At 41.1% G+C, this 24,555-nt stretch overlaps 2 protein-coding genes across 2 annotated transcripts in view; one reads left to right on the top strand and one right to left on the bottom strand.

Annotated features, from left to right (window-relative positions):
- Positions 1 to 655: 655 nt before the first annotated feature.
- Positions 656 to 5,434, bottom strand: LOC121605433 (protein ANKUB1-like). Its single transcript, XM_041935338.1, has 6 exons — positions 5,345 to 5,434; positions 4,933 to 5,076; positions 3,175 to 3,391; positions 2,341 to 2,455; positions 1,356 to 2,261; positions 656 to 731 (listed from the first exon to the last, which is right to left on the bottom strand). The coding sequence occupies exons 1-6, from the start codon at positions 5,432 to 5,434 to the stop codon at positions 656 to 658; spliced, it is 1,548 nt and encodes a 515-aa protein (XP_041791272.1).
- Positions 5,435 to 7,850: 2,416 nt separating this feature from the next.
- rnf13 (ring finger protein 13) overlaps positions 7,851 to 24,555 on the top strand; it is a 40,431-nt gene continuing 23,726 nt past the window's right edge. The window contains exons 1-4 of the mRNA XM_041935747.1: positions 7,851 to 8,033; positions 11,120 to 11,366; positions 11,651 to 11,731; positions 19,395 to 19,517. Coding sequence (XP_041791681.1) covers positions 11,253 to 11,366; positions 11,651 to 11,731; positions 19,395 to 19,517 — 318 coding nt within the window. The 5' untranslated portion in view covers positions 7,851 to 8,033; positions 11,120 to 11,252. The remainder of the gene's footprint in view (positions 8,034 to 11,119; positions 11,367 to 11,650; positions 11,732 to 19,394; positions 19,518 to 24,555) is intronic.

Genomic DNA, 24,555 nt, shown 5'->3' with positions numbered 1-24,555 from the left:
GACATGCCACTCACAAGTTAGCCATGCCCTAAAGCATATCCTGCTTTGAATAGTGAAATGGGGCCATAATTTACAAAATGAACATTATGCTGTGTTGAAGAAGACTTGAAATAAGCAATAGCGACCATAAATTCATTAGGAAAACATTTACTGATATGTTTACATACAATTAGAATTATTTTTGTAACCTGTGGAGCCACCCCCTGCTGGCCATTAGAAAGAATGCAGTTTTAAAACACTGTCTATGACTTCATCATTACTGTCTATCTATCTATCTATTTATCTATCCACAACATCTGTCTATCTCTCTTTCTGTGAAGAGTGATAAAAGGCTGAAATTGGACTAAACACATTGAAGCAAACAGGTTTTGTTTTTTTCTACATATTTTATTTTTCTCTTATATAGTCAAATTTCATTTTGCTTGTATAATATGTACATATATAGTCCACTTTTTATTTTATATTTTTTATAAATAAAGGGGTTTTTTTTTATCTTATCTTAACTAGGTTTAATATTCAATGAAAGACCAAGCCTGAGATTCACTCCTCAGTTGTCACTTTGAAGGATTCTTCATTGTCTACAGTTTTATGCGAGTTGGGCTGATGGGTGACACATCTGGACGGGACTTGTCTGTGACACCAGGGTCTATGAGTATCAGGTGTAGACACGCTTCCTGAACAGGGTCCGTGCTATGCTCAGCTGCTTCTGCCAAGGCTTCTCTGTGAAGGTACTGTATAAAAGACACACGTATTACACACAGTAAACTGTCATATATATTACTTGATTAACATCTATACGTCCTAATCAATCATTCATCAATTAATTGTGATACTTATGTACATATACAGTAACTATAACTACAGTCAAAGAATCTGATATATGTCTGTTGTTTAGTTCTTGCAAGTGTTTCTCCAAATGTTTCCTTTCTCTTGCACATTACCTCATACCAACATCTTCCTGTTTTGTAAGGTAAAGAAATCTTCTGTTGTGCCACAAAGTTATTTACATAATCAAATTTCCTAGCAAATCTAACCATAGAGCACAAAATGTAAAAAGTAGTGCAGAGGTCAGTCTCATTACAGAAGCCCCTACAGCACCTTTAATGTAATTAATTAGTTACTGTACATGTGCCACTTACACAAAAGTAAATGCAACTACCCCACTTACCAAGAGCAGTGAATATTTTTGTACAAAAACTGAATTAGCAACTAGTAACAGACAGAATTACAGACAAAACATGATGTGCTGTGTGATTAATTTGAATCTTAAACTATCCTTTGCTGTGAACCCCAAATAGCTGGCATTTATTAGACCTATGAGGATGTATTTTTATTGCACATGAACATCCAGAGACCTGGCTATAGTCATGCAGTATATGGCATTCTCTCTTGGCGTTCGACCACAGCGGTGAGAGAAGGACTCCAGAATGTGGGAAGATTTTGGTGATGCACCAACAAACCCCGGCCTGGGAATGCTTTCGCTGCTGGTGATTGGCGGGAGTATAAACTTGCCCTTGCCTAAGCTGCTGTCTTCCTTACTGATTTCATCCAAAAGGCCATCCTCTCTGCTTTTTACATCTTGTTTCAGCTCTTTCAAGTCACCAGGGTATACAGACTGCAGGCTGTGCTGGGATGGTGCCATTATGGAGGGGAGATGTGATGGTGAAAGTAAGTTGCTAATGGGAGGTAAGGGCTGCAAAGCTTTGGCCTTAATTCCTCTCCTTGGTTTGATCACAGCCTTCCTCGATTTGGAAGACATATTTGGCTGGTTGAAGCCATCTACCAGCAACATATCCCCCACCGTGGCCTTGAAGGCAGCGCTGATGTCCTGGCACCGATTGGACGCTGCCCTCTTCTGCCCCAAACTCACCCAGCATTTTAACTGGAGGTAGATACGCATGGGCAGGGACAAGTTTGGCAGGGATACTACTGAGCTCAGCTTGTTGGCTAAATAGCGCACACAATCCCTGTGACCACACTGAAGAGCAACTGTCAAAGGGTCACGGCCTGCAGGGTCCCGACAAGCCAAGGTCAAAAGGTTTTTGGTGATGAAGAGTTTGAGGATGAGGAGCTGACTGCTCTCTGCAGCCATGTGGACAGGACACTTTCCAGTATCCAGGTGGGCGGTCTGGTGGCACCACTGGCGGTACGGATGGACTCCCACTGGTTGCTCAGCATGTGCCCCCCTCTCCAGCAGCCAGTCTGCCAGATCCAGGTGTCCTAAAGATGCAGCAATGTAGAGCGCTACCTGCAGCTGAAACCTGGAAAAGCAGGACAGGAAAGATTCACTTTTACAGTTTGATTCTAGTCACACTTTAATTCGTGAAGGGAATTTCTGACCTCATCACTGGCTTCTTCTCTGATAGGTGGCTCTGGACCGTCAACCTCTGGCCTAGGAGGCAACCCTGGAGGAACTCCACCCACCCATCCCATGTGTCCAAACGGAGAGTAGTGCCTTTGTTGAAAAAAAAAGTATGGATTTCAAAATTAATGTATTCTATTTGAACTTCAAATTGGAGAGGGCAGAAAACGAAAAATCTCATTGTTATGCGCAACGTGTTTCTTTCTTTGTTCATATAAAAGTGAAGCTCTGTTGCAGCTTGTCATTCTTAGAGGCAGTTGCCAGAAAGGTAAGTGAAACTAAGTAAAGTTTGGCTATCATATTGTAGCTTCTAGGTTTATACCTTGTTGACACTGGCCGTGCAGCAAATGAAGCAGGTCAGCACACGTGACAACAATAATGAATTCAAACAACATAGCCTTGTTTTACTGTGCCTTGACAAGATGACCATTCGGAACAAAAACTGATTCCCATTTGACTTTGAATCCATTCCAACTGTTCAAAAAGTCTGACTGAAGACACCAGCTCTGAGGAAAACTATTAAGTTACAGAGGCAAGTGGAACAGAGACAGCCAGATAGAGGAAACTGTCGATATGTAATACCAAGTTCATACAAATGTCATTCAGTACAGACTGGATGCTGCATAGGTTTTTCAATTGAAAGTCTTTTAGTAGGCAAGAAAAAACATGATATCTAACCTTCAACTGAATCAAATAAAATATGACTAGACCGTTCACAATTTTTTAAAAGGCTACACAGCACTCACTATGAAGTTTCACACATTTCACATTTCATCAGCCACAAAGCAGCACAGACAGATAGCAGGCCGTACCCAGTTCAATGGCATAGTCTTGCAGTTGGTTGCAGTCATAGAGTTGCACACCAGCGGGTGTGCTGAGTCTGAAGGTGCTGACAGGGAGGCCACTGAGCGTGGACACCACAGTTTTCAGTCCAGCCACAGACATATGCGGGAGAGCCTCACTTCCCATGATTGGTAAGGTTTCTCCCGTCACAGCGTTGAACACTTGCATCACAGGCCTTCGTTCACTCTGAAAAATAATTATGATGGCACGACAGCCTTGCAGTTATAAAGACAAAAGAGGAAGTGAGGTCACAAGATGAATCCCTGCGTTTATTTGAAAAGGTATCATGTCCCGCTGAAGGGACGATGAACTCAAAACCAAAACTCTAATATCAGCTAACAAATAAAACTTTAAAATGGTACAAAGGGACAATTTCACATTTTTAGGTCATTAGATTGCAGAACATTAGTTTGCAACTCCTGTGATTGGATGAAAGGCATGACCAACCATTACTTCTTAACTCAAATAGTTCAACATCAAACACTTTAGAAGGTATTTTTAAATGTCATTTTACAACTATTATCTGTTTCTTGGTTTAATGTAAAATATAGCAAAAGCAGTATACAAGCAAATAGCAGGGAGGAGTTTGCTGGCATTCAGTGGTTGACATTATATATAATCAAATTAAATTAAGTGCCACCTTATATTAAAGGAAAGACTAAAATATACTGTTTACACTGAATTGTCTAGATTAATTGGCTGAGGCTAGAGTGCTTATTGCAATATACATACTGTATAAATCTATCTGCAAGAGCTCTGTCCATGAGTTACCATCTTACATACAAATGGTTTTGGCTGTGTATATAAATACACATTTGAGAACCAGGGGTGACCCACTAAAGTGGACAAAAATGTGTCTATGTGAAATAAACAAAGGATGTGAAATGTCAAAGCGAAGTGTCTGGAGAGTGAAATTGGACCCAAACACTATAAGGCCATTTTTATGAGAGGACGTTAAGTGATGACAAAAGCTGAAAAGGGACACACAACACACACACACACACACACACACACACACACACACACACACACACACACACACACACACACGTTTACCACTGTCAGCTTTTACACAAGGTTGCCTGGTGATGAGCCTGGAACGTGTCCCAATACTAAAAACTGAGTAATGGGGACAAGCAGTAGATCTCAGGCAGCCATAAACTAATTTCCCTCCAAGCTGCCGTTCACATGGGAACATCTTGTTCCCTATTAGTGCACCAGTCTGAGACAAAATTCATTTAGAAGGACGCCTTTGATGAGAAATAAGCGCAAGTATTGAATATGTATGCATAAAGATACTAATTTTAGCTGCCCTGAAGTGAAAAGATGAAGAATAATGTGTTTTTGAAGTGAATTGTCAGTGATTGTCAGTGGCGAGTGGGAGGATTGTGACACATAGGCCCAGCATGAAGCACCTGTCACAGCAAACATATACTGCATCAGTTCCAGGAGCAGAAGTTGTATACATGATCCTGACCTCCCTGGAAATTGATGAGTAGTAAACATCTACTTATCAACATAAACATCTAATATATTTTAATGCCAATACTGCACTGCATTCATCTGTTTATGTAAGGCATTTTTCAACACAGCTTCTGAAGTGTCAGGCCTGAATCAGAAAAATCACTTCATCATCCTCTATCAGTGTGCGCCGTTGTAATCTGATTGTTTTTACTGCAAATCCCAACGCATCTGAAAATCTCTGAACCCTTTTGATGTTTTAATACCTTTATCAGGCATCGGATGGCACTGCCACTTGTGATGCCCACGTCGCACAGAGCCCAGCTGTCCTGCAGCGCTGCACCACCGTAGCTCAGCTCCAGGTACTGCCGGACGTGCTTATCATCAGTGAGTTGCACCAGGAAGTTATCCTGCAGAAATTAACAGAACGGAAAGTTCTTGTTAAACCATGTTCATTGCCTGTAGCTGCATTTGCTTACTAATCACTGTTAGGCAATACTATACAACGCATAATATTTCACCATAACAGGCAACATGATGTGTGCCATAGATGTGATAAACCAATCAAACATGCATCTAGTAATATGTCTGAATCAGGCAGGTTTTCAAAATGCAGTCAGAACTTGTCGAGAAATTAAAGTCCATTAACAGTCATGACAATCCACTATTTTTTATTACCTTCACCACCTGCTTTATGGCCCCCACAGTCTGATCTGGCGGGATGTCAAAAGGCTCAGAGGTGCCCTCGAAGCAGATGAACACCCTCATGGTCGGGACATCCGTCCTCCGTCTGTCTGGCTCCTCTGTGGCACTCTGGTTGGACAGAGGAGTGTGTGTGGTGTGTTTCCTCAGAGGCAAGTCATTGTTGGAAAAGGAGCAGGACACGGGTGGGGAGGGTTTGGGAAAGCACTCTGAAAAGTGTCGTCTAACAAGTCAACAGAAGACAAAGATTTTAAATCCAAATTATTTAATAGAAGCACAAAAGATAACATGTCGATTGTGCAGAAGTTAATTAACCTTTGCTTGTCTTTTTGGCTTTGTGATGTGGTGGAGTTTTAAAGTTTATCCAACTGGAAAGGGTTTCTTGAATAGGCGGCACATTTTTCACAACCAACAGACAAGCATTCAAATAATGTACACAAAAAGATGTCAAAGGTCAAGAAATGAGGATGAAATAGATTGAAAGCATTGGAAAGAATGTGGTAGTTAAAAAAAAAACACACGCCATGGTATAAGCATACATTAATATATATAATATGGTATAATATGGTATATGTTATTTTTATCTCTCTGACTCAGGCACATATTAACGTATAGTTAAGTATGTATTTATCACAAGTCTCGAATAACTTTATAGAGACAGGAAAAAACTAAATCAATCATAGCACAAAATCATACAGGCCTATATATTCAGTACATTGTAAATCACAAAGAAGAAGTCTGTCTCAGCATTTGTAGACATGTAATAAAATGTTGCGTGACATGTGACAATTTCCTTTTACTGAGCCAGAAAACTGGACATAGATTCAATCTCATCTGTACATCTGACCTCTGACTTTACAATCAGACTACACGTGCATGAAATCTAAGTCACAAAGTTCAGGTGTAGTTATAGATTTACTATCTGAGGAAGACATTACACAGCAATACAGTACAGTATGATAGATGTCAGTAGTTTTATGTGTGGCTGCAGTTAGAAACATGGACCCAACCCAGACACGGCCTTATGTCAGCTCTTTTTTCTGGGAAAAAAAGGACTCCAGTGGTTTCACGCTGTGTTGAATGAACGTTACTGTAATTTGAAAAGTTATTTGACAGTTTTACAGGAGACTGCTAATTTGCATTTGACCTTTGAAAGCCTGAAGCTGTTCACAATGTTTTCGTGTTCAATCTCGGCTCAGAACAAACAGTGCCTTCTCAATGTTCAAGACCTGCAAGTTGATTTCTTATTTTTTTTGCACATATCAGAGCACAAATGAAATCTAAATATAGAAATGTAGATGCATGTGTGTAACTCATTAAAGGAAATAAAAGACAGGCAAACTGCCTTCAGGCTCCCATAGCAGAGCCCTCGCTCCTTTTTATCACCGTGAATTGTGAATTGGAAGAGTAGTTTTTCATTATCTTAATTTCAAGCAGTTTCTTCTAATTTTAGGTTGTTTTTATGCTATTGCTTAAATTGTTCTTTTATCTTTTGTTTTTATTGAAACTGAAATATTGTTTTATGTTGTCGACATCTATGGTTTAATGTTATACGTATTTATATCTATATTCTGCAGCCTGCATTTGTTGATTAGGAGGAACACTTGTGGATGATTAAAGTGAAGCTTGAACCTTGAATGATAAGTGTCACTTGTGCCCTTGACAGTGATCAATTAAGCGATTATAGTAGTAAAATTGAAGTAAAAGAAGCCATAATGGTTAAAAAGATTATTAGCAGCAAAATGTAATGAAAAAAAAATGAATGTGCTCATTAGGAAAGGTGTTCCCTTTCACACTATGGCATGATGATATCATCAAAGTTTTCATGGTGTAATCTTGTAACAATGCATCAGATTTCAGTAATTTATTGTTTGTTATAGATGTGAAGCTTTATTCCACATACAAAGCTTTCCAAGTATCCTTAAATACAGAACCTCACAATTGTAACATACTATTCTAGTAAATAAACTGCTACTTTCCAACTCGGGCCCTTGGCATCGATATAAAAAGCGTCCATGAATTGCAAGAATTAATAGATCATTCGCCAAGGATCCCCTAAAAAGAAGATGCACCCCATTTACTATAGAGGGTGCTAGAGATTTAAAACTGTTAACTGTTTTCAATACTTTTTTGTGGGGGAAGGGTGGCAGCATTTGTGCCGATGAAAAAGAGCGTGTATTTTTTCCACTTAAACTACAGACACTATATAGTTTTTTAAATAGCCCATTCTGATGCCCGTTAATCTCATAATGCACTGGCGCAGCTGTAGTAAAGCTGTAAATATATGCTAGGTGCCCAGTTCAGTCGGTTCATGTCCCTATATATGGCAGTAAACGACTGTGTGTAACATCACGTGGATATGTTTACGTCTGGAGTCATTTCCGGAATTAAATGATTGGCACGTGCTTCGTCCAATCAGAAGCTGAATGTGAAGCGGCGCATGTGGCGGAAGTTTGCGCTCTCACATGAAAGAAGGAGCTAGCGGAGGGGATTATACTGTAACGTATATGTGCATATTCTCGGACCCACCGTTCAAACGGGATGACGTGCATCCATGATCTTCGTTGTCACACATGTTCCTTGACACGACGCATGGTAAAGGAGAGCGATGTCACTGCCAGCAGCTAAATTTCTGGAAAAGATAAACCTCCAGGCAGAAATAAAGGTAAACACCCACGACAAGCCAGCTAGCTATCTATGTTAGCATCATGCTAACACGGGTAGGACGCTCTGTTTTTGTAGCTAGCTGCACATCTTGGGGTGTCCACATCAGACCACTGAGTTATTAATGTGTATAACTACACCCAAACAACTGCAGCAAACTCAAATTGCTCGACATAAACGCTACTGGTTACCGCTGTATTTGTAAAAAAAACAAAAAACAAAAAACAAAAAAACCCAAAACCTGGTGTGTAAACCGTAACTCAGTATTATTCACTAAGATTTGGGGTTAAGAAGTTCAAAGCTATATAGTCATGTCTGGTCATTGTTGACAATGTTGGTGGCATGGTATGTCAGTTGTTGTTTTATCCTCTAATCACACTGATTTGTGAATTTAGCCATCTCACTATTACCTCACAGTGCTCGCTAGTAAAATGTGATTGCTGTCATTTGATGTTTAGTCATCATCTGCTTACAGTTATCATGAGTGATGCTGCTTTCACTTCCCCTTTGGATAGGAAGAACATCCCAAAAGCCATATTCAGTGGAAGGTCACCGGCAGTCCTGCCACATAGTTTATACATTTCATGTAATGATGTTTTTTTAGAATTTGCATTTGAGCCACAGTAAACATCAGTAACACCATGCAGACCACTTAAAAAACAGCTGCTTTCTAAAGACTTGATCTACAGTGTAAGACAAAATAGCAATTTATAAACTGATTTTGCTATAAAAGTAACATAGTACTACTCTCCTTGTAATATTTCAAGTCAGTGGGCAGGACTATCTTTTGCAATATGGGATTCAGAGTGTTTTTGCATCAATATCATAAAGTGTTTTGATCTGACGTGTATTTAATAATGCCAAAAACAGAAGTCACCATTATGTAATTTTATGTATAAACAGTTCAAATTCCCTTCTTTGTAATATAGCAATATTGTAATAAAAATAACATTTACTCTAAAAGGACATATTATCCATATCTCCCACACTTAATTTACATTTATTTATTGTCTCTCTCCCTTGTGTATTTTGATAGAGTGATAATGTCTGAATATTGGGATGGTGTTGTCATAGATCTGTTAATTTTGTTGCCCATCTCTAGTTATGATCTTTGTGTGGGTGAATAAGTAGAGATGCATTTTAACGCTGCACTCGAAAGATTTTTTTTCCCCACACCACCCTCTCTCCAAACCCTCTGGTGGTGATGATGAATAGATCACTGGCTATTTTTTTTTAATCTTAATTGAGTAAATCGGGCTGTGCGCTCACAGAGCAGCTTGCTTTTCTGGAGGTGCTCAGTATGTAGAGCCTTGTTTTGACGGCAATGGCATCAGCAGCTTTAGGAGACTGAAAGTTATATAATAAAGGGTCACTTCCATTTTGCACAGATGTGATTAGGGCTTAAAATTGAATCTCAGTACTTTTTAAATTGAATAGTGCAGATTGGACGGATAAAGCAGATGTGATTTTATGAATAGATCTCTGATTGTTTTTAGTTAGCTGAAAGATGTATCAGTGTGTTTTCTAGTTTTGGGAACATTACTCGCATGCTAATGCTTTTTTTTTTTGTTATTTTAGCCATGAAACTACTTTTTATTGAATGTGGCAATTAGATAGTGAAAGTTAATTTCCTTTTTTTTTTAAAGGAACAAATTGGTCTGAAAATGTTTTGCCAAAATGAATCTGAGAGTGCAGATGCTTAGATGCAGTGCAGTGTTTAGTAATAAATGAGGACAGGTGCTACTGAAGCTGTATTTTTTAGATGTCCCCATCTGCTGCTACAGTGCTATGGGTAAATTCCAGTCATATAAGCTAGACGCACGGTGCCATTCTAGTCGCATGGAATAGATAGGAAATCCATGGCAGTACTCTTAATGATCAGATCCAGCTCCGTTCTCACACACCCGTGATGTGTTGATTTAACTAGAAAACTTCTTTATTGTTTTCGGAATGTACACAACAAATCAAGACCACAACCTCAAACACAACTTCCCAACAGTTTCTTAATAACATAGTCTCATAGTCATTAGCCTGGTAAGCCTTTAGCTGTTGGTTTCTCCTGACCTAATCACATGCTGCCCTCCATAACTGCCTGAAGCTCAGTTCAGCCTTCACGAAGCCGATGTCCAGTAAAGAAACCAGATACAAATAAAAAGCCTCACAGCAGCAGCATAGTCCTGACACTCGAGGCACTGGCTTAATAGAAATATACCTAAAGGACAAATCTATGGTCTCCATAGAGAGCTCATTGCTTTTGCAGGGTATTTTCTTCTAATTAAAAGATAGGACAGCACTTTCCAGATAGTCTGCATAACATATCAAATAAGAACAGTGAAAGGAAGGAGTGGGGAGGGGTATCACTGATTCTTGACGTCTTCAAGAGTGTTTGCTGTTGTTCAAAATATCAGCTCTGCTTTTGACACCGTTGCAGAAGACTGAATACAGTATCAGAATTTCTGATCCGTGTGTTCACTGAATGTGTTCTGCAAGCTGAAATTTGACTAAATTCCACTTCATATGAGCCTTTCAGAGGGCGTACACATGTGAAGTGAGATAATCTAAAGAACAGATGCTGGCTTGGAATAGGCAGAGGCTTGGACAGTGCATGGCTGCAGCAATCGGCATGAGTCAAACACCTGAAAGTAGCATGAAATAGTCCACAGCATTGACAGATTGATATGAAAGTTGCTCTGTTGTAGGTCACCGTGACCTACAGCAAGGCTTTCCTTTAAAAGCAAATGACAATACCATTTTTCCCATAAATGTCACGTCAAGGTCACATTACTCTTGTTTAATGTATGTGCACCAGTTTGCTCCGAGGACAAGTACAGCAAGCTAGCTCGTAGTAGCATAAAATGTCCTACAGGTTGTGTTAAACCATGCTCCTGGTTTCTTTTTTCTTTAAAAACAAAGGTTGTTTTAATGCTGATATTTGCATGGCAAGAGTGAGGAACAGGTGCTTCTGATAAGTTCGTTCTGAATAAACCTTTTTGTAATTTTTTATTTATGTTTATTTCAAGAGATGTCAATAATCTTTGTATGCAAGTTAAGGCTTTATGTATACACAAACATTGGTGTCTTTTCTAGGTGTGACGACAACAGGCGGTGTCTACGGGTTCCACTGCAGGCCAGTGTGCATGGTCATTTGTGTGTGTGTTTATGGTTGTGTATGTTTATGAGTGAGCGGCATAGCAGTGGGGGGTTGTAACGTGATGCCAAGATGCTGCTCTCCCTGGGAATGCTGATGCTGTCGGCCACACAGATTTACACCATTTTCACTGTTCAGCTCTTCGCCTTCCTCAACCTCCTGCCTGTGGAGGCCGACATCGCAGCTGTGAGTAATTCTTAACATTTATAGGATTATCCATAGAAACATATAACAATACAATATAAATACAATGCTTTGTTTGAAACCAGGTTAGCATTAACAATTTGGATAGGTTTTCAGGCCTGTGTTTTGTGTCTTTACGCCCCCTAGTGGTCAAAAATCCACAGGGGATGAAAACGCTTCTCATTTCTCTTAAATAAAGATCCTATCCATGTGGTTTGGTGATGCTTCAGCCTCTGTGAGCAAAATACGAATCAAAAGTAATTAAACTTCATTTTTCAATCTTTCAGTACTCATTTGACAACAAAACAGAGAACTTTGATGACCTGCCTGCACGGTTTGGCTATCGGCTACCCAGCGATGGACTGAAGGTGAGTCCACAGGTGTTTGTCTGACAAGCTAGAACGCCGATATCTTTCTAGATTTACTACACGTCTCCACAAATCAATCCAAGATTTTTGTGATGACTGATGTGGAGGTTTTTTTTTGCCATTTTTACATTTCCCTGCAATTAAAGTTTAACCATGAAAGCTGATATATTGTAGGTTAAGAGGAAGAAAATGTTCCTGGCTCCTTTTTGTTGTTGTTGTTGTTGTTAATCATTCCTTTTCTTTTACAATTAGCAGAAAATGAATTAGATTAAATTAGTAAAAAAAAAATCTGTAATGTATAAATGCAAAAATGTGTGTGTGATCTTTTAATGAAATTGATCAAATGGTTTTTACTACTTCAAAACTGCTTACGCAGCCTGATCCAGATGTAACTACATGAGTAGCAAGTGTTTATTTATTTATTTTTTAAATACATGGCCTCCCACTGAAAAACAACTGTGATGTTACTGATATTTTACGATTCTGGTAAAGCTTTATTTACATTTGTTACGTTCATGCCCACAGCAGAAATATGTCAATACATGTGTTGCAGCGGCCAGCTAGACTCCAACGAGCATACATTGTAGACGCACTGCAGGAAGTATTCAAATTACACTGTGTTTGGATGTTAATGAAGCTCCATCAAAGTTTTAATAACATGTAATGAAACTACTCCCAAACATGACTGCACTGTGTTGAGGATTGTGATAATGTGTGTTGTTGTGAGGTTTCTGTATGCCATCCCCCACCCAGCACCCTGCTTGATCCACAAAGCTCACAAACAGAAGGGATGATTCATGTCTGCTATCTAAGCCGGTCATTGTGGCGTTTCTCATAGTCAAGAGCCCAGCTGTTGTTGTTGTACAAATGCTTTTGGAGAACAGAAGCAAGCTGATGGGAAAACACTTTGCGTCTTTTTCTGTGTTCGTGTGCATGTGCAGGTTAAGTACTGTATGTGTGGACACTCCTAATTACTGCCACTTATCTCAATTTAAGGATGCTATGTTTGGCATCATTACAACACTATGGCGGTCCCACAGCGTAATTTTGGCATTGTCGCATGAGTGGTGAGCCCGGGGTATATTTTAGGAATTAAGGCCCTGGTTGAGCTGATTGTTAGCATTGACCTCACACTGTGAAGCCCGAAGACTGTGAAGACAAACTGTTGTGGTGCTGTTTACCATTTGCTGCTGCCAGTTTTCAACAAAGTCGCTGGTGCAGGTATCCCAACTGCATGAGAACTTTGCAAACAGTGAAGGGGTTGCATGCAAAATATACTTTATGACATGGTTGCTTACTGCTAGTATACACTCTGTAATAAATAATCTGTTTTGTCACATCCCTAATGTATTACATATATATGGGTGGTGGTATAGGCCACGCTGAAGGTAGGCTGTTGTGAAGTCTGGGTTCACACACACACACACACAGACACAGTGTTTGAGAGAGAGAGAGCATATTAATCTTATGTAAGATTCTGTGTTATGAAAGCTGACAAATGGCTTAGTCTCTCTCACTCTCTGTCTTAAATTCAAGCTTAATCTCTGCGTCTTGTTTTTCATCTCCGCTGTCCTGCTGCCGTCTAGCCGGGGCAGAGAGGCCTTGTGGCGAGCAGACATGCTGCCCTAGTCCCCGAGGGCTAAACTCAATCTGTCCATTTTACAGTTACCCTGCCTGTGTCTTCTTCTCTCTGAGCGAGTCTGGCTGTGAGCTATTACAGGCAACAGCTGTAATTTGCAGCTGCACTCAGTAAGATTTTTATTGTAAGAATATATCCCATCATCACCATTATCACAGATTAAGGAGTGGAAAAGATGAAGATGACGATTTGCCATGTTTGTCAAATGGTCATAGCACTTCTCATGCTACACTGCAGATTTCTCTAGATATTTGGCTTGCAATTTACTAGTAAAAAGTGATTTATAAAGACAAGTAATGTGTATATGCTGTTAACTCGCACTGTAGATTGAAAGAAAATTTGATAACCTTATTTAATTATGAGATAAACTCACTTCAGATGTTTTAGCCTTGCAGTGCCAGAGCTACACAACACCTGCAGTAACCTCTGGCATCACATGGCAGCACAAGCGTGTTTGTCTCTGAAGGATTCCCCACAGGGAACAAGGCTTCAAACAGAGCCTTCCCTGTTTCCACTTACACAACCGGGGCTGTTTACAGCTGCCTCGGGGTCTCAGGCAAGGCCTCCGCAAGCCTGTGTACACCCACAGTATGCAACAGTTATGCTTTGTTTAATTTCTGATGTGTGCATATTAGTATTTTGATTTGATCAAGGTGGAGTGAAAATGAAGCATAACAGAACATGCCTGATTGAAATTAAAATCACCCCCTATGTCTTAGGTTTTACGGGATGTGAACATTTTGATGGTAAAGCATAAAAGTTCTGCAGTGCAGAGCTGTAGCATGCCTGTTTAAAGATTCACATTGAATAACTTGTGTGCAGTTTTAATTACAACGGATGCAGTAAATGAAGGTTAAAAATGTGAGAGTAACGGCAAAGGGCCTGGTTATAAACTGTGTGGTTGTGATTTTTTTTTTAAGACTTCAGATATGATACTGGCCATCTTAAAATAACCGTGTTCCCGTTTTTCCCTGCAAATTCTCGTCACACCACTCGGCACTTTTAGTCCGTTTTAGTTGCCACTTTCACTTCCACAATTATAGACTGATCTGTAGACACAGTCTGGGAAGAAATGCTTTGGTTTCCTTTGGAAAGTCTTTGTGGTTTGGATGGTGGAGCAACAGTGGAAGAGGCCTGGGTTTGACCACTTGTAAAGTCTCTGAGGCACACAGTTACCCTGTAAAATATGTAAAAATAAAAATATAATATGTAGAAATACAAGTATTCCTTTTTTTTCTTTACCATTAAAGCATGTTTCCATATGAGTGCTTGTCCAGAAAGCACAAAATACATGGACTTCTTCTCTGAACGCTATCACTACTTCTAATACAGTCGCTGACTGAATTTTGTTACTTTAGAAGCAGCAGGATGGACTTCCTCCTGTCAGTGCTATTAAGTCTTCAGGCTCCAATTGAAATCTAGAGACAAGAATTTGATTGAAGTCGTTTAGTTTGTAGGAAGAGTTTATAAAGAGGCAGCAGGAAACACTCCGCCCATGTTACAACTTGCCTCGAGTATCGCACGTTCAGCAAAATATGCACAATGCACACGAGGAGGCTGCGTACTTTGAGTGGGCATTTATATATCGGGCGTTTTTGCTCGTTTCCCCTGCGGTTGCGTGGGTTTTCTCCAGTTGCTCCATTTTCCTTCCACAATTCAAACACATGCAGTTTAGGTGAAGTGAAGACTCTGTGATAGCGATGTGTGCAATACACGCATTCACTAATTTCAAGTAAATTGAATAGTGATGAGATTTTGATAAAATAATCTCAAGTCAAAGGTTGACTGAATAGCTTTTTTTTTTGCAGTCATGAGTCTTCATCAGCAGATTGATGTAGAGAGATCTGGAGATTATGTTTTCACACATACTGTTCCCAAGGTCATGAATGTACCTCCATGCTTAAATGTATTGAAATTAAAGGTAGGGTCATTCTGGAGAGAGATTGTTATTATTCGCTGGGGGGGGGGGGGGAGTAAATGTGGCATGCTAATGTCTAATTGCATCCTGAAGATGGAAAAATGACAATATCAGTTATCTTTTTCGAAAATGACTCACCCCACCTGGAAGGTCTTCAAGAACCCCTGAGGGTCCAAACAAACATTGTCTCTCCCTTTGGTTTCAGCAAATAATCAAAGCAGTTGTCAAACATGCTCTCATGCACATCTGCTGAGTCAACATGCAAGAGGGGAAACATCGACAACATTGACATTGAAAGGAAGATATGAGGGTTTGTCTCACTTTCATTAATGGATTGTGATGGAGATGGAGCACTAATGTGGTTACTTGATGCACCTGCATGAGGCACCGGTCTGGTGCCTGCTTCTGGTAAATGTGTGGTAATGATTGAATCATAGCTGCAGATTGGGATCATTCCTGTTAGTGTACAGATGACCTTTATGACATAGTGTCAGGTACATCTTGTTCATTAGAATGTGACCCAGTAACAAACCCTGTTTCACTGGCATCTCTGTCCAGGCTGAGCTCAGCAGTGGGATAAGTTTGAGTAAGAAGCTCAAGGGTTAATGCCTCAGGACTCTGGTAATCGATGTAGTAGATGTTGTTATTTAAGTAATGGAATGATGAATGCTGGGTAAAAGTCAGTGTATGTCGAAGACAGCTCTGTGCCTTCACCTGCTTCCTGTTGTGTGTGTTGTGATGCATGAGGTAGGTAGAGGTAGAGGGGTTTTGAAGTGGCTCAGGCAGGAGTCTGAACATCACCGAATGTCAATGAGGAGCCACACAAGGTTTAATCTGCTTACAGGAAGCCCCAGTTAGGCTAAAGCGAGTTATTAATTCCTCTGTTTACCTCTCCATCTGAACCGAGAGCAAATCTGCAAACAAGGGAGATTTTTAGTGGCAGGATTAAATGTGATCACTGTGCAGTAATTTGGAATAGTCCACCAGAGAAACGCCCCCTCCTCCTCCTCCTCCTGAATTCTGCAACAGCAGAAAATCCCTCTGAGTGTGTTAGCACTGTAGCACTGTATAGATACAACAAGAACAAATAATTACTTGTTTTTTTTATTGCTATTTTACTCTCATTCTCTTAATTGTTGACAGCAACAGTTTTCACTTCTTTTCAACAACTCCAGAACCCCCCAATATATGATGAAGGGAACCCATCACCGAATTAGGCACTGTTGCCTTTTCAACACTTGCATCAGGTCAGGTTGCAGTTAACCTTTTAAGATGCACATAGGAAAACCATGAGAGCCAAAAGAAGCAGCAGCAAGGGATGTCTAACTTTAGCTTTTTGATTTTCTCCAACATTAAGCTTTTAACTGATAGTTAATTCAGTCTGCAGTAACACCAGACCTACCTTAACACATTCAAGACAAAAGACAAAGTAAAGCCAGCTGCAGACCAAAATATCTGATTAGCCTTCAGGAGAGTAACACGTAATATTTAGACTATGTTTTACTCAAAATGTTCATCCAAATTCCAAATTATACATAACAAATACAATTTTTTTACTTTGTCCTCAGTTGCATTTATTCAGTCACAGGAGGTTGCTGACTCAGTTGCAGCAGCAATTCATGGCCTCATGTTTCCTAGCATACCTGAAGTGGTGGTATCTGAGTTGATATCTACAGAGGAAATGGCTTGGTCAGTGTATGGAAACAGATGGAGGCTCCAACATGAATCAGTCTGTTTAATCCTTTAAAAAAATACTCTGGTTGTTATCAGCAAATTCAGACAACGTACTGTCACACTGTGTATTTATTCCCCAAGTGTACAATCAATGCACATGAATTTGTTCTAAGGATTTCTTTAAAACATACTCAGAGCTCACAAAGGAGCATGAATTTGTCTTGGCACACGCAGACAGCAGAGCCTCATATGCGCAGTAAAGATATCACGACAGGACGATAAAAATATTCATATTGTACAAAAAAAGCCCCATATCGCCTAGCATGGAGTCTGGTAAAGGCAGTAGAATTATATAATCATCTTAAGGTGGTATTAGATGAGTTTTATGGTGGTTATTGTGGTATATTTTGCACAGGCAGCATTTTATCTTCATCTCCTTTCAGGATTTCCCCCTCCTTCCTCAGTTATTTCCTGTTTTTCACCATCCTCTCGTCTCTGCATTCTGCAGTCCTGCCAGGTATTTTTGTTTTTTAGATTTTTTTTTTTACCCAGCAGAGGGCGCTCTCACCACTGGTTTTAATGTCAGGAGGAGGAATGTGAGGCAGTGGCACAGTGATGTCATTTAGCAAGGCATGACTGCACTGGAGGAGGCGCCCAGAGGTGACGGCGAAGGCGGTGGGTGATTCCTCACATGCTTCTCCTCCCCGATGTGAACTTTCACAGACGATTCCTGAAGTTGACCTTTCGTACATCAAGTCTTATTAATGTTAAACTGTAACCAGGCGGTGTTCAGTCAGTGGATGCTTCTCTTCTGCTGTGCAGAGTGGTTCGGGTTTGCTGGTGAATGTGATGTGTCACTGTGGTCATTTTCCATATGTGGCTCAGCTACTGTTTTGGAGTCATGTCAGCATGGCAGCTGGCAAGATACACACACAGCAAGTGTGTGTGTGTGTGTGTGTGCGAAAAGTGCTGACTCTCCTTGATGAAAGAGAGAGAGAGAGAGAGAGAGTCCCTGAGTCCCACAGCAGTCCACATTTCCTGTCTACCACCCTGCCGCTCACACACACACGGTGTTAGTTACACTTGCATAAGAGCAGCAGAGGTTTAGAAATGTATATCGCATCAGGTCCGTCCCTCCTCATCTCTCGTGTATTTGCCTTTCATCATCTCTTCTGCATTTATCTGCTCTGGTTCTTTGCTCCCTCTCTTTTCTCACCATCCCTCTGCCTCTTTTTGTCTTCACCTTGCTATTTTTGTCTTTCTCCATTTGTCTTTTTTCTGTTTTTTTCTTTTTTGTCTGCATTTCAGTGGGTCTCTGATTCCCTTTGCCTCCATATTTCTATCTTTCGCTGTTTTCCACTCTCTCTCTCTCTCTCTCTCTGTCTCTGTCTCTCTATCTTTCTCACTATCTCACTCTTCTCATCACTCACTTCAGAAGCTATTGTTGAAAACTGGACTAAGGCAGGAAGCAGCAGAGAGAGAGGTTTGGAATAGAAGGCTGAGAGTTATTCATGGCAAACTGTGACCCTGACAAACTGAAAACACCAGCATCCTTGAAAGGTTTATACGACCATACAAAGACACACAGGCATCAGTAATATTCTTCATTCCAGTGGAAAGTTCTGTATTCATTATGCATGCATTACCATGTTAAATTTATGTTTGATTTCACTGAGTTACATCTGGGGCTGCAGCAGAACTGCCTCTCAGCATCTTTTAAATTTCTTTTTTGAAAGTTTGTTTTTCAGACGTGATTTGTGATGGATGTTGTTGATCTGGGAGCAGCGGGAGGCTCGAACAAAGATGGCGCTGCTCAGACTTTGGGTCAGGGAGCTCACTCTGCGGCCCTGTGGTGCAACTGTGTTGTGTTTACCGTCTTTATCAGTATACAGGCTCACTCAGCAGCTCCTGAAAATCTGACAAAACAGCGTGATCATATCTCGGAAAGGACGGTGATCTGCTCACAAAATACTTTTACGAATGCAGAAAAAAATCTTAGCTATGGAGCCACAGTGATTTATCACTTTGAGATGTTTTGTGACTCACCTACAGTCCCTGAACTATCAGCACAAATCATAATGAACACTGACAGAACTAGCAAATCCTGTTTAGATACGACCAATGGTACCTCTTTTTTATTGAGTGACATTAGCGGACACATGCTCTAATATGAAGCAAGATCATTATTTTGTCAGCATTATAATAGTTTATCATTATTATTGGTCTTTTTGAAATCTGTTTGCTTGTTTGAATGCAGAGAATCCTTTTTGGAGAAGGTTTCCTCAATAGTAGATATCTTATTTTGGAAGCCGGCTCCTCATTTGACTCCTCATTGTCTGTTTGACTTTCAAGAAATGACATTTGCTTAAGCTTGGTTGTAAGTCACTTGTGTTTTTCTCACCATGGCATGTCTGATGATGTCATCCCTGCAGGGCTTCCTGATTGGGGCACGGCCAGAAAATGCGTGCGAGCCCATCGAGCCCCCTCCGAGGGACAACTTGACGGGCGCCTTCATCGTGCTCATCAAGCGCTTCGACTGCAACTTTGACATCAAGGTACCAGTTGTTGTTGTTGTTGTTGTTGTTTTGTCAGGGATGAAAGTCCTTCCTGACTAAACCACGACACACCCTTAACCAACCACAAACGTCTCTACTTTTAATCTGAACACAACTGTTCTCACTTTATATCTAAGCATAATATAATCCCCTTTATTCGATAGCCAAGCAGGTCACTGACTGTCTGACCAAAACTATGTGCAGCATTGTGGGTACGGCTCTTTTTTTATTTCACTAACAGGCCTCCAGTACTTGTTTACTTGCTTAGTGACAGTCTAGTTTGTTGGTAAAGCCTTTTTACTGCACAGCAATACCTGGAAGTAACTGAAAACATCATTTATTTCAGGAGCTGTTACTTTATGAGGGCAAGCTGCCACATCTACAACAGTGTGTTAGAGGCCTCACGCTGCATGTCTATCAGTTGGTGGTGTTTCAGAGTTGATTTGACCGAAGCTCTTAGATCAGCTGCTTGAAACAGGAAAACAGGAAGTGCCCATTTCCCTAAACACAGTTTCCTGCATGAGCGCCTACCCCACTCCTCCATTAGTTTCTTCTACTCTTCTGTTGCTTCACTTTTCGCGTGTAATGCCGGACTTGTGGAGTAAAAAAGCTGTCTTTGCCTAATAGGCCAGTAGTGCGGCTGAAAGATGGAGAAAGCTGATCTCCATGAGCAGAGTGAGCCATCGGGCCATGTGCAGTTGACCTGGGTCGTTGGTAGCTTTGAAGAAAGCACATTAATTGTTCATTTGCATACAAATGAAATTTACTGCACTTGTTTCAATGCCTCTGCAAATGTCTCAAAGACCCCCTCCCATGAAAATCAAGTTTTCAACCTTGTCAACATGTCCATGTGGGGTTTTCCAAACGCTGCAAGACATCAGGAGCAAAAGAAGCAGTCCGTGGCTGAGCATTTCCGCTATGAAGTGCCACCTCAGTGCTATGCCTGCGGTATTTCTCTGCAGCGTATGTTTTCTTGCTTTGTGGACATTGTAACACAGTGAGCACACAAACACCTATAAGGCTGGGTAATGTCAGTATGATGCCACATTAGTTATGAACTTGATCGAGACTAGAGCTGACGATCGAGACTGAGGCTTATCTCACATTACCAAGACATTATTAGCTGTTTGATAACCGAGTCAAGCTGAAGGCTCGTGTTATGTATTACGTTTCTAACATAGGGAGTGATATATAACATACATTACCATTTTGACACATCTTCTTGTAGGTGACCCTTTACAGTTCCTCCTTGTCCTCCTCCTCCTCCTCCCTCTTCTTCTTGTTCTACTTCTTCAGGATCAGTTTCCAGTTTGAAAACTTCTGTCTGAATTACTCATATATTACTACTTGCCATTGTGTACCACAGTAGCCATCAGAACAGAGAACGAGCAGTGGTTTGATGAGCAGAGTCAAAGGCATGCAGGTATGCACAATACCATGGAGCTGCAGGCGAGTGGTGGAGGGGATTTGAATAGAGGCGGGGTCTATTTGCACATTCATAGAAGCACACATACTAAATGAAGCCGAGGGTGTAAAGTTGCACCTAAGCAGGCATGAAGGGATTTTTTTCATTGAAAAAACTTCTAAATATGTAATTTTGAAGAACTGAGATTAGTTTGGAGGTTTTAATTTAATTTAATTTAGTTTGCGACCTTGACGACACATTTCTTCTTCCAGAATTTTAAGATATTTACTGTGAGACTTCAGGTGAACTCATTATCTATCATCTGTGATTAGAAAAACTTCAACTTGGTGGTTTGAACACTTGATAAATTTGACAACAGAGTTGGAAGCAAGTGAATTACTCAGTTTTATTATTAATGCAGCATCCTCTGCTGATTCCCAAGGAAGATTTGTGCCAGAAGTAAATGATTCAGTGTGAAGTTTTTCCATTTTTGTTCTGGTCACCTCATTTTTTCACACTTGCACCAAAAGTCCAAGTGTAGGAAACACTTGGACTTTTGGTGCAAGTGTGAAAAAAACAGAGTAAAGTGTGAAAAAAACAGAGTAAAACAGAAGAAAGAATAGAAGGGAGAGAAGGAGGGGAGGAGATGAGGGGAGAAAAGAGAGCCAGGGATGAGTAATGGGGTGAAAGCGAGGAAAGCATGCAGCGTCTTGGCATTTTTCTCTCTGCCTCTTTCCATCTCTCTGTCTCCTCCTCTCATTCCTTTCAGTCTTACCTTTTCCCTCTGTACCTCCTTGGTTGCTCCCTCAGTTCATTCACTCTCACATTTCCAGTCTCTCATTCTTTTTTCAGTCTATTTTAGTTTGCCTTCTTTCTCTCTGTTGGTCTCTGCCTCTCGCTCTTTTTTCCCCACTCTCTTGTAACTCTGAACCAGCCATACAGCCTTATAAGGCCTTACTGCATCACACACACACACACACACACACACACACACACACACACACACACACACACACACACACAGAAACATGTTGACAGACACGGCAGTGAGGTGTTCCCTTTGCTGGAGTGTAACCAGACTCCTCTCCACATAGCTGTGTGTCAGACAGACGCACAGTGGATACACAACACACACACACACACACACACACACTGGTCTGTCTGAACTATGTCAAATTTGCCATTTAACCTCCTGCAACCCTCCAAGGAGCAGCTTTGACTTGTTAAAGTTTACTCTGAATTTCTTGTTGCTGACATCTGGTGGCATTCTGAGTGTAAACTTACAGCACGTTAACGCCATAATACATTTCTCACCAGCAGCTATGACTTTCAAAGCACCTTTTGACATTTAGACCTAATTATTAGTGGTTTTATCAATTAAGAATATCAAACATCTGCATCTATAGAGGTAAAAGGGGTTGATTGTGTTTTATTTTTCGTACCACATTGAGTATTTACTTTGTCAGCTGTGGGTGGGATTGAGACTTTACTTTGAACATTTGTCATGATTTTAGAGTTGCTCAGTGATCCACAGAAGTTTCACAGCTCCTTCTAATTAAAGCAAAAATTGAGATGTTATTTCCTTGAATCCCACAGCGGATGGTGCTACTTGTCCTTTCACCTCTTCTCTGTGTTTGTTCGTCATCTTTTGGCTTTACTGCGACAAGTTTTTTTTTTTTTAAAATCGCTCCTCACACCATCTGCTCTTGTGTGAAAGGTGATCGCAAGGTCAGTTGTTGTGAGGCAACATTTTTTAGCTGCTCGCTTTAAAATAATTCTAGTGGAGTGTCAAAATAATTGGTAGTTGCTTTGTCTTGCTCACCAGTTGATGTGTTATGAGAACTGAGAAGCATTTTCCTAGAGGGTGCTCATTCCAGACGATATGCCAACAATTATTTCTCCTTTTTCTTGTTTGCGTCCACATTGTGCGTCACTCTGCACGTACATGTTAGGGTCTCCGTCACTGGCCACTCTTCCCGTAGTCCCACTGAGATTATTTAAACCAGGAAATGTTGCTTTTCTGTGCTACATTTCCTGTTCATATCTCTGTCACCGTCAAAATAAAAGCAAAAATTCCCCCCAAAATAAAATCTTAAAGACCTTGTTCTCAATTTCCCTGTCTCCTTTCCAATCTGTGTTTTTCCTCTCTATTCCCTCACTCCCTGTCCTTGATTTCCTCCTGTTGGTCTCACGTTTATTTGCCCTCTCTCTGTCTCTCTCACTCTCACACACACACACACACACAGTCTCACAGTCTATCTGTCTGTGAGGTCTGGCTGTGCTGTCTGAGTTCTGTCTCTGGCTTAATGATGGCTCATATCTACACACATCATCACATGGACACACACACACACACATAAATATAAACAATTTGCTCTTGCTCTCTGTCTCTCTTATACACACACACACACACAGAGCTACCCCCTTCCTCTGCGTCTCTCTTTGCCTTTGGCAGTTTTTGTCTCTCCATCACTCTCCCAGTTCCTTTTTCCCCTTTTGTCGTACTGTTGCCTTTTCTCTTTCCCCCTGTCTCATGCACACACACACACACACACACAGTTTGTTGCTAGCATTCAGCTGTCTACCTCGATTCCCTCCCTCTCTCTGTCACGCACACACAGAGTCTCACACACACACTCCCTCCCTCCCTCTTAGCCGGGCTCAGTTCCCTCCAGAAGCTGCAGGGAAACAAAGGAATAATAGATTCCATCTTGACTGAGACGAGGCACTTCTGCGTGTGTGCGTGCATGTGCGTGCACGTGTGTTTGTGTGCGTCTGGTGTAGGGGGTGTCACCCCCCAACATGCCCGCTGTTTTGTTCCATTGCCTCACATCTCTTGCTCACCCTGTGCAGCGTCCTCTGTGCCATACAGCCATTAGCATCCAGTGAGCAACAGTGCAGAGTTCTAATGGATCCATGGCCGTAATGGGCAATAAAACGGACACTCACCCACTTAACCCACAGTCAAGTGTTAGCTCCTCCACCAGTGGAGTGTGAGAGAGCGTGTGTGTGTGTAAGGGAGAGTGTAAGAAAGATTGTGTGTGTGTGTGTGTGTGTGTGTGTGTGTGTGTGTGTGTGTGTGTGTGTATATGGCACGACAGAGATGGGGTTGAATGTCAAGAGAGAGTGTTTGAGATGAGGAGGGGTGAAGGGGTGTTAATAGGCACACTCACTCTTTGTGTGTGTGTGTGTGTGTGTGTGTTGTGCGTGTGTGCGTGTGTGTGCGTGTGCATGAGAGAGATTCCTCCATGGCTGCTCCTTTTAGAAAATGAATCTCCAGAGATAGGGTTTGCACTTCCTGTACACTGGGATTCTTTGAGGTGGTGGTGGGAGGGGTGGCCATTGGTGACCTTTCTGACCTTTGTGGGAAAGGGAGGGGGGATGAACAGGAAACTCAATACCCTTTTCCTCCCCTCTCCCTCCTATGAACACCCCCTCCGTGCCTCCCTTCGTTCTTTGCAGAATTCTTTGCAGACAGTCTGTCCGTCCCCCTGCTGCCCTCCAATAACACACATACGCACAGACAGCAGGTCTATATACATTAAGACATAATGTCCTTGTTATGTAACATGTCCTGGGATATGTCGAGCTCTGTGGAACCACACTGTTCCCCTCTTCTCTTTATCTTATTTG

The sequence above is a fragment of the Chelmon rostratus genome, chromosome 4 (assembly GCF_017976325.1).
Source record: "Chelmon rostratus isolate fCheRos1 chromosome 4, fCheRos1.pri, whole genome shotgun sequence".
Taxonomy (NCBI): Eukaryota; Metazoa; Chordata; class Actinopteri; order Chaetodontiformes; family Chaetodontidae; genus Chelmon; species Chelmon rostratus.
The sequence above is the reverse complement of the archived record's forward strand: the minus strand, read 5'-3'. Positions and strand labels throughout refer to the sequence as shown.